The 9900-nt window shown below is 47.8% G+C and overlaps 1 protein-coding gene and 1 long non-coding RNA gene across 3 annotated transcripts in view; both read right to left on the bottom strand.

Annotated features, from left to right (window-relative positions):
* Positions 1 to 1838, bottom strand: part of WIPI2 (WD repeat domain, phosphoinositide interacting 2) — a 39528-nt gene extending 37690 nt beyond the window's left edge. The window contains exon 1 of one of the 2 annotated variants that reach the window (XM_081819046.1): positions 1579 to 1838. In XM_081819046.1, the coding sequence (XP_081675172.1) occupies positions 1579 to 1652 (74 nt within the window). In that variant the 5' untranslated portion in view covers positions 1653 to 1838. The remainder of the gene's footprint in view (positions 1 to 1578) is intronic. The other variant, XM_081819045.1, reaches the window with a different exon arrangement.
* Positions 1 to 9900, bottom strand: part of LOC145721380 (uncharacterized) — a 229223-nt gene that overhangs the window by 108083 nt on the left and 111240 nt on the right. The gene's annotated exons all lie outside the window — the stretch shown is intronic.

Here is a 9900-nt window from a genome sequence, read left to right as displayed (position 1 = left end):
GAAATAACAGCAAAAGAGAACACATTGTCATATTTCAATATAAATAATGGGTAGTTAGAAACTGGGAAAAAAAAAGGTAGAAAATGTTTTGAAAATTCTCTAATTTATACAAGACATAAAAATAACCACAAAGCTATCATTTCTTACCAATCTCAAAATACTAAGGGCTTAAAAACCAAATCACAGATGGTTTGAAACGCTCTATTCGCTTCTTGGATGAATATAATATAGTCTATCCCAATTACAACCACGTGCAACAGGTTGTCCAAGATGTTTCTGTTGTACTGGTTTTTGGTCACACAGTATGCTTATGTATGTGGTAGTTTTAATCTTTAAAGACTGCTACAGTACGATTTCTAAATTCGCTGTCCTCAAAATCCTATCTTTTAGGTAGAAAAGACAGTGGGGCAGGGTGGGAAGATCACTGGAAGAGAAGTCAGTCCTGTCCTCACTCCACTATTGGCCACCTGGAATATCCAGGTGCAGCTCTGGACCTTTGTGAACTTCAGGTTCCTCATCTGCTGTTGGAGCAGGAGATGGGCTTCCTTCCCACCCTCTGTGCGGTCCCCCTGCCGGACCATCTGCACTAACCTCACGATTCTGGGGAGGCCCTGCTGAGCACCTGCTGCTTGCTGTTCCACAATTAACTTTTCATTAAAAAAAAAAAGTTTCTTCTACTTTGCTGATTCCATTCAGCCAGTAACAACTCAACCAACAATACTTACTATGAAGCCAATGACCCATTCCTCCTCACTTACATCACTTCCTCTTACTCACTTCCCAAGATGGCTCTCCTCCCTTCCAGTTCCAGAACTCCTTCCTTCCTTCCCCAGAAACTTCATCTATTAACTATCCTCACAGATCACCCAGACAGCCTCTGAAGAATCAGCTTCAAACCCACATGGGTTTGGACAAACAGCGTTCCAAATCCACGGGTCGGCATCAGTGGCCTCTCTTCCCCTAAGGATGGCCCCAGACTCCTCAGGTCCCCCTTGGCTCAGTTTCTCCCCAGATCAGAGGCCAGGATTATTGCTAAATCTGTTTCTTGCTCGGGCAGAACATCAAAGCTACCTAAAAAAAGAACAGGGAGACAAGAAGAAAAGGAAAGGAAAGAAGGGAATGAGGCCCTAAGATGAGGAGGAGACTAGAAGGGCCTGAAGAGGGGAAAGGGTGGAGGGAGAGGGCTGACGAAGAAGGGGAGGTGGGATACAAGGAAGAAACGCACTCTCGCCGCTCCGGAAGCGGCTGAGACAACAGGTCAAGGCACAAAGTTCTGCCCCAACTTCGTGAGAAGAGAGGCCCCAAAAGGTAAAGCAACCTTTCGGCGAGTGGGTGAAACGCCTCCCTACCTCCCTCACTTTCCCCGCTCAGAGATCGCAGCTCCAGCGCAGCGCCCGGAGGGTCCGTGAGGAGAGCGCCCCTCCCTCCACGCTCCGGGCCCGCCCCCCGAGGGCGCCCCCGCCCGCCCCGGCCTCCACCCGAACGTCCAGGCCCCGGCGTCGGGCTCCCGCCCGCCCCGGCCCCGGGCCTTGGCCCTCGGCCCCCGGCCCCGGACCCCCGATCCCCGCCCGGCCTTACGTGTTGTCCTGGTTGAAGTTGGCGAAGAGCAGCTGGCCGGCGCCGGCCTCGCCGCTCTGACTCGCCAGGTTCATGATGAGCGCGCGTCGGGAGGGCCCGGCCGGGGGCTTGCGCGCGGGTGGGCGTGTCGGGTGCGCTCAGGGTCGGCGCCGGGCCCCGCTCGCAGCCTCGCTGGCCGCAGCTGGCTGCCCGGGGATCAACCGCCGCCTCATCCCGTGCCCGCTCTTGTTTATGCTCCGGAGCCGGGGAACCCTGCGCGCTTGCGCGGCCCCGCCTCCTCGGGGCACGGGCTCCCCACGGCGCAAGCGTATTGCGGAGGTCCCGCCCCTTCACCTCTGGCCCGGACCTGGGGTTCTGGTCGAACACGCGCACGCGTGGGGACGCGCGGGGGCGCGCCGGGCAGGGCTTGCTGACGGACCGAGGGCGGCGCATGCGCATGGAAAAGAGTAGGCGCTCGGTACACTCCATCATTTTATCAGTATTAAAAGGGCCCGCCGTGTGCCTGCCAGTCGATGCGCTAAATATTTATGTACAGCATCCCTACTTAGAGAATATCGCATTCCCATTTTACAGATTTAAAAACTGAGGCTCAGAAATACTAACGTATTAGCCGAGTGTTGGATCTGAGAACTGAAACCCCTTTCTTTCCCGAGAACTGAAACCCCTTTCTTTCCCCAAGGCCCACGCGGAGGAGTCCACCTTACATTTATTCATACATTCAATAATATTTAGGAAGTACCTTCCATGTGAACTAAATAGGCCTCCTTTCCCTTAGAGAAGTTACAGTGGGGGAGATACTTAAACACAATTACAAGTCGGGGTACAAGAGAGCATATAATGAGGTCACTCAACCTAAACTTAAGAGACAGGGACTGTGCAGTCAGAGAAGGCTTCCTGGAGGAGGGGAGACCTGAAATTTGAACGGTAGGTAACCACCCCAAGGAGATGGAAGCATTCTGTATTGCAAAGGTCCACAGATAAGAGCGTGTCCCGGGAATGCTCTGCTCAGTGTGTCTGAGCTCTGAGTGGGACAATGAACACGAGACAGATTTGACTTGTGAAATCGGAGGTGGCTAAATCAAGCTGGATGTTGTTAAGCTACATTAAGCAAGAGACTGAACATTAGCCCAAGAACAATGGGCTACCACTGAAAATACTTAGCCAGGAGAATGGCACAATCAAATTTGTGGGTAGAGAAGTTAATTCTAGCCACAGAGTCAAAAGTGCATTGAAAATCGTTGAGGAAAGAAGGGTCTTTTCTCATGGCTCTCCTCACACCAAACTCAAAAACTAGTTTGAGATGGATTGTAGACATAAATGTGAATGGTAAAACAATAAGCCTTCTAGAAGAAAACATGAGAGAATGCCTTCATGACTTCGGGGTAAATAAAGTAAGTATTCTAAACAAGTACTTTAAAAAGTACTAACCAGGGGTGTCTGAGTGGCTCAGTTGGTTAGGTGTCTGCCTTCAGCTCAGGTCATGGTCCTAGGGTCCTGGGACTGAGCCCCGCATCAGGGAGCCTGCTTTTCCTTTTCCCTCTGCTGCTCACCCTTCTTGTGCTCTTGCTCTCTCTCTCAAATAAATAAATAAAATCTTAAGGGAAAAAAAGTACTAACCACAACATAAAACATTAATCTTCATCAAAATTAAGGACAACTGCTCATCAAGAGACCATCAAGAGACGTTGAGAAGGCAAGCCTCAGAATGGGGTACATATACTTGCAATACATGTATTTGCAATGCATATTTTGACAAAGGACGTCTTTCCAGAATGTTAAAAGAATTTCTACAAATCAGTAAGGAAAATACCAATTCATTTTTTTACTGGGCAAAATACTTGAGCACAGGCACTTCACAAAATAGCAAAATGGCTAATGAGCACCTGAGAAGGTGATCATCATTAATATTCATCAAAGAAATGCAAATTAAAAGCAAATAAGATACCACAAGCATCTACCTGTTAAAATCAAATAGAAACAGAAACTGGACTAGGGCACCTGGGTGGCTCGGTTGGTTAAGCGTCTGCCTTTGACTCAGGTCATGATCTCAGGGTCCTGGGGTCAAGTTCTGCATTGGGCTCCCTGCTTAGTGGGGAGTCTGCTTCTCCCTTTGCCCCTCCCCCTGCTCATTCTCTCTCTCTCTCGCAAATAAATAAATAAAATCTTAAAAAAAAAAAAAGAAACAGAGACCAGACTTGAAAATACCCTGAGTAGACTAAACCAGTTTAGTCTGGCAAGCAAAGCTGAATTTAGCTTATTTTGCAAGACAAGCAAGGCTAAATCGACCTGGGTCACTTCTTGCTGGTGCCTCTGAAAATCATAAGTGAAACAAAGTAGTTCCCCCAAATTGATAGGAGGTAACTGCTAACCAATTCCCGTGCATTTAAGAAAATTCTAATATCATAACCAATCATTGTAAAGAGTAAATAGTCACTATAGAAGCTGCTGCATAAAGATATACCTCTGAGCCTCCCTCCTGTTCTGGTTTGAGTGCTCCTCGTTTGCAAACTGTCTCTTTGATGTGTATACAATAAACTTTTTCTAATTATTACTTCAGTGATTTGTTGATTTTCGTTTTTTATTCTGAACTTTTGACATCCCCTATTGGCTAAAATTAAGATAACTGGCAACCCAAATTGTAGACGGTAACTGTGGGGCAACTTGAACTCTCATACACTGTGAGTACAAGTCTAAATTCTTAGAATCAGGGCGCCTGACTGGCTCAGTCGGTAGGGCGTGCGACTCTGGATCTCAGGGTTCTGAGTTTGAGCCCCACATTGGGCATAGAGAATACAGATGACTTAAATATAAAACCTTTAAAAAAATAAATTGCTAGAATCACTTTGGAAAACTTTTGACAGTATTTACTCAAGTTAAGCATACATATTCCCTATGATTCAGCCATTTCACTTCTAGGCATATCCTTAATAGTAATTAGTGCATATTTCCCTCCAAAAGACAGGTATAGGAACACTCCTACCTGCTTTTTCTTAATAATCCAAAACTGGAAATAACCCAAATGTTCATCTACAACAGAATGAATAAGCAAATTTTGGTACATTCATACAAAAGAATACTACAGAGCAGTTAAAAGGCCATACACACATGAATGAATACAATATTGAGTGAAAAGATACAAAAGAACATAATACTGTATGAGTCCATCTACATGAAGTGAAAAATAGGCAGAGTCGTGGTTCCCTCTGGTGGGGGATTGGTTGGGAGGGGGTCAGGAGGGAGCCAGCTGGAGTGTGGGAACTGTCCTGTGTCCTGATTTTAGTAGTTGGGCATATACATATGTAAATGTATAAATATACATATGTGGATGCCCATAGAGTCCATCTCCAATCACTGAAGTCAAGGTGTAGCCCAGGAGCAATGTCTTTAGTGGTTCCGTCTTTATCAGTTGGCAGTTTCCTGTGGGCCATAAAGAGGTGTCTGAATAAATCCCCTGGGTTCTAGACACAGTCCTTCACTTCATTTTGAAAAGCCACCCAATTTCCTCTCATTCATCAGAATCTATTGTTTCATCCAGGACAATAACTTCTTCTCTCTCTCCATTGGTTCAGCCAATGAAGATCTCCAAATGGCAGGGGTTAGACTCCGTTTCCAATTTACCAGAACCATGACTCTGTTCCCTGGAGTAATAGGGGTCCTTTTGCTACTAGAATCTCAAAATCCAGTGAACTCAGGGCTGTGTGGATGGAAACAAAAAATTTTTCCGTGGATTATTAGTTGTAATCTGCAAGGAAACACTACCACCTCTACTCCCAGTTGATGGCATGTCCTGAATATTGTAGAATGACATCTCAACCTCACAGGGTGTGGCCACAGCTAAACCTTCAGGAAGCCATTCCACCATCTATGTGAACACCAGGATAACACTTTTAAAAATGGTAATGTCCAAAGCTGAGAGCTTGACCTGTGTGTGACTCAGAAACACAAACTCATGTCCCAGCTCACCTGGGGACGGCATGAGCTGACATTCCTGATGACAGGTAGAACAGGAAAGGTGCTTGAGACCTTCTATCATCACTTCAGGAGCCCTCCAGCTAACTAGCCTGATGCCAATCCCATGAAGAAGAGCTTCCCTTCCTCCTTTCAACTGTGGAGCAGAACCATCACCTGTTGGTGCTTAAAACATTCCTCAAGTATCCTTCCTGTGTGCCACATTCAGAGATGAACAATCCTCCCACAGGCGAGTTTCTAAATAAACCTGTGGGTTGAAGAGCTGGCAGAGAGGAGGGAACCGAGGACTGAGTGAAAGGGTGATGGAGGGCACCTTGCAGGAGGTGAGGCAGTGAGAGGGAGATCAGGGCAAGCACACCACTGAAATTGGACAGACATTCTGAGGTTCAAATCCGGGTTCAGGTTCTCTTGAGGTGTGTCTCCTTAAGTAAGTCACACAATCTCTCTGCGTATCTGTTTCCTCAACAATAACAAGGGCTAGAATAATTCTCTTGGGAGAGCTATGGAGATTGGATGCACGAATGGAGCCATCCCTCTGTGAAAGCAAAGAGAACACTGGCAAAAATGATCCAAATCCGCTTCTTCGGAACTCTGGAGATGAAGTAAAGGATTGCAACATTCTAAGAAGCATTTATACAAGCAAAACAGCGGAATCTCTGTAAAAGCAGTGAGATCCGTGGCATTTTTAGTTTTCCCTAATTCTACCTCTCCCTCCAAGCTCCCTGGTAGCCTTGACGGTGACAGGCGTAAAAAAAGCAGCCTTGGTGGCGCCTGGGTGGCTCAGTCGTTAGGCGTCTGCCTTCGGCTCAGGTCATGATCCCAGGGTCCTGGGATCAAGCCCTGCATCGGGCTCCCTGCTCCGCGGGAAGCCTGCTTCTCCCTCTCCCGCTCCCCCTGCTTGTGTTCCCTCTCTTGCTGTGTCTCTCTCGGTCAAATAAATAAACAAAATCTTAAAAAAAAACAACAAGCAGCCTAGCAGTCACTGGAGGCGGCGGAAAGGGCTTGGAGCTCCCCAAAAGCCCCATCCCCAGAGAATGGTCACCGTTTGACCTGCTTGGTCCAGTTTTTGCAGAATAGCTCCATTTTGAAGCGTGTCTTTATTTGATCCAAGAGTTTGCCAGTTCATCATGTGGATGAAGTTCCCTTTCTATTCCTAGTTAGTTGAGTTTTATCTTAAAATGTGGTTGGATTTTGTCAAAAGCATTTCTGCATCTATAGGAGGATCACGTTTGTAATTTGCTTATTTGTTTGGTGACTTGGTCGGACTGATTCTGAGAACTCAGTCCCATCCCCGAATCCAGCAGTCCCACCTTGCACAATCTCTGATATCCCCGCTCAGGTTTTTTTTTTTTTCTCTCTTCTTTTTGCCTCTTAACCTGGTTTGTCCCCTGGTTCGGCGTAAGCCACTGATGGGTTAAAGGTCGTGCATACGCCCCTCGGCCAGTTAGATTTTTGCCTGTTACTGTTGTGTGTGTGGCATAGAAGCTGCTAATCCAATTCAGAGAGTTTACTTGTTTCTGCCTTATGTTCAGCCAGAAACTCGCAGCTCAGCGTTCTTTCCATGGTCTCCTCTGAGAGGGTGTAGCCCTGGGCCAGCGCACCGTCTTCCAGATGGCCAGGGTTGACTGGGATGTCATTTGAAACCCCGGCTTGCTAGGAGCGACCACCGAGTAGCAGAAGCTAACTGTTCAGTAAATGCAGGTGTGAAGTTTGCGTAAGCTCCTTGTGCCAATGAAGTTTCCACCTGTTTTGATGCAGCATGAAGGAATGCCTTCATGTTTACCCCGTTTACAGCTACTCTGAAGGCTCCGGGGTTGGTACATTCTTCCTGGCTCCCAGAGCTGTCCAGGATCCCAGGAGGGCTGTGGGAATCTGCCAGATTTCCCTTCAGGCTTGGAGTTTTCAACTCTGGGTTCTGCATGAAGTCGGTCCTCCCTGGTGCAGCCGCTGAGCTCCTCATCCTGGATCCTCCCTCTGGGCAGGACCCTGGGCCGCTTCACCTGAGCTGCGGGGGGGACCAGATTTTCTGCTGATTGTTTTTGGATGGTGTCACTCGCTGAATTGCTGCTTTGCCAGGGAGAGGGCTTGCGAATCCTTTCCTCCGACATCATGAATGTCCCACCTCCACACCTTGCATTTTCACTTAACAACTTACCCCGGGGACATTTCCAGGCCCTTGGGATTGAGCACATTCTTTTCTACCCATCGCACAGGATTCCACTGTATGGCTGTTCTCCCATATTTAAAACAGCCTTGCTCAGTTGATGGGTATCTAGAGTGTCCCCGCTTTTTCACTGTTTCAGGCAACGTCGCACCTTCTCTCTTACCATCACAGGAAGATGGGAGAACTTGGCAGTGATGGAGGGAAGGCTCCTGTGGCCCAGCTGGAGGCCGTCGCCCTGGAGAATTTGGAGGCAGCTCGCTATGTGACGTTAGGGGAGCATATTTGGTCTTCTCTGCTTGGTCCTAAGTTGGAAGTGGGGACAGAAATGAAGGAAGCTGTCAGTTATGGATCGAGTCTGGCATTTGGGGGCCGATGGTGGCTCGGGAGGAGGTCTGACATCCCGGACGGGTTGCCGCAGGCGGTTTAGGTCAGAGTTTGGTCCTCATGTGTGGACTGGCCACCATACATCTGTATGTTCAGTCTCCCCACATCCTCAATAAACAGTGTAGATTCTACCTCCCAAATATAGTTAGGAAGCAACCACTCCCCCTAGCCATCCCCGTCCATGTTCGAGCCACCATTATCTCTGATTTTGCCATGAGAAAAGGCTTCCTTCTGGGTTTCCACGCTTCCAGCCTTGACCCCTTTCAACCCATTGGGAGCACTGCTCAGAGGAATCCTAGAAGGCAATGGGATCGTGGACACCCTCTCCATCCCAGTTCCCAATAAAATCCCATTTCCTCACCGCAGTCTACAAGCACCGTTCTGAGAAAACTCTGCTCACCTCTTCCATCTTACTGGGGACCCCCTTCCCTCTACCCCCACTCCCAGCCCCGTCCTGCTTCTTCCTATCTCTCTTCCCCGCCTTGAAGACGTTCCCTTGGCCTACAATCTGCCCCCTACTCCAGCCTCCCATCTTTCAGGTCTCGGCCTGAACAGAACCCCTGGGGACCAAGGCTGATGACATCCCTGACCATCCCCACCCAGCTGTCTTTTCTCTTCCCCATTTAGCACTTAAAAAGGAAAACAAAACAAAACAAAACACCACTATGGATGGTTTCACACATATTAAAAACAGAGAGAAAAGCACAATGAATTTCCTTACACCAGCTTCAACAATGGCCTAAATTTTGCTATTCTGGTTTCAGTTACATTCCTTGACATCTTTTAGGAATATTTGAGAAGGAAATCCCAGATACCACTTCATTTCACTTGCATCTACCTCAGGATACATGTCAGGACCCCCCCCCGCCCTTTTTTTTTAACATGGCAGCAATGCCTTTGTCCCACCTCACCCAATGAACAATCATCCCTTTATATCTACTACACAGTCAGGACTCCATTTCCCCTGATTGTTGCTTATACGTCTTTTTACCACGGGTTCCTCTGCACCAGGATCCAAACTACAGGCACTACATGATATTGGCCGACGAGACTGGAAGTCTCTTTTTTATCAAGAGAGTCTCCCCACTTAGTTGTCCTGCAGTCGACCCCACATTCTGGATTTGGCTGATTACTTTCCTGTGGTTTCACTCAACACAAGGATAATTGAGAATGTTCCTCTTATCTCTTTGACTTAGAACTAGAAGAAATACATTTTGGCAAGAAGATATCATCTGTGATTTCCAGCGCTGGGGTCAGTGGGACAAAGATCCGTGCATTTTAGGTATTGACACATATTGCTGAGAAGGTTACTCTAATTTATACTCCCGGGGCGGGACGGTGGGTAAGCAGGCCCATTCTCACCGCCAGACACCCCCAGTTTGAGCCAACTCCCAGGTTTGTCATTTTTAATGTGTGATAATGTGATAATTCTGCTTCTGGCCACAAGAGGTCAGCAAGGCCCGGACAGCGGACCCCAGGGGATCTTCCAAGGCTGGATCCTGGGCTTTGAATCCCCTTGGGGGACCTGGCATCCGGGGTGTCTAGTAATCAGGAGGTGGGCGAGTGGGGCAGACTGGATAGGGGTGGACGAGGGGGGGGGCATGTCAGAAAGACCCTGGTAAGAGAAGGGCTGAAGGTCAGAGCAGGTGTTCTACTCCTGGAAATTCAAACACTGAACATTTCTGTGACTAATGTTAGTTGAAGCTTATAATTGTTAATTATAGCAGCAACTGGGCCTACGAGCACCACATACTTGATCTTTACCTCTTCTGCATATACACCCATGGCAGGTACAAAGATACGGC

This window comes from Leptonychotes weddellii, chromosome 5 (assembly GCF_054177405.1).
Source record: "Leptonychotes weddellii isolate Sample4059 chromosome 5, ASM5417740v2, whole genome shotgun sequence".
Classification (NCBI taxonomy): Eukaryota; Metazoa; Chordata; class Mammalia; order Carnivora; family Phocidae; genus Leptonychotes; species Leptonychotes weddellii.
Note: the sequence above shows the minus strand (reverse complement) of the source record. Positions and strands in the feature narration are given on the sequence as shown.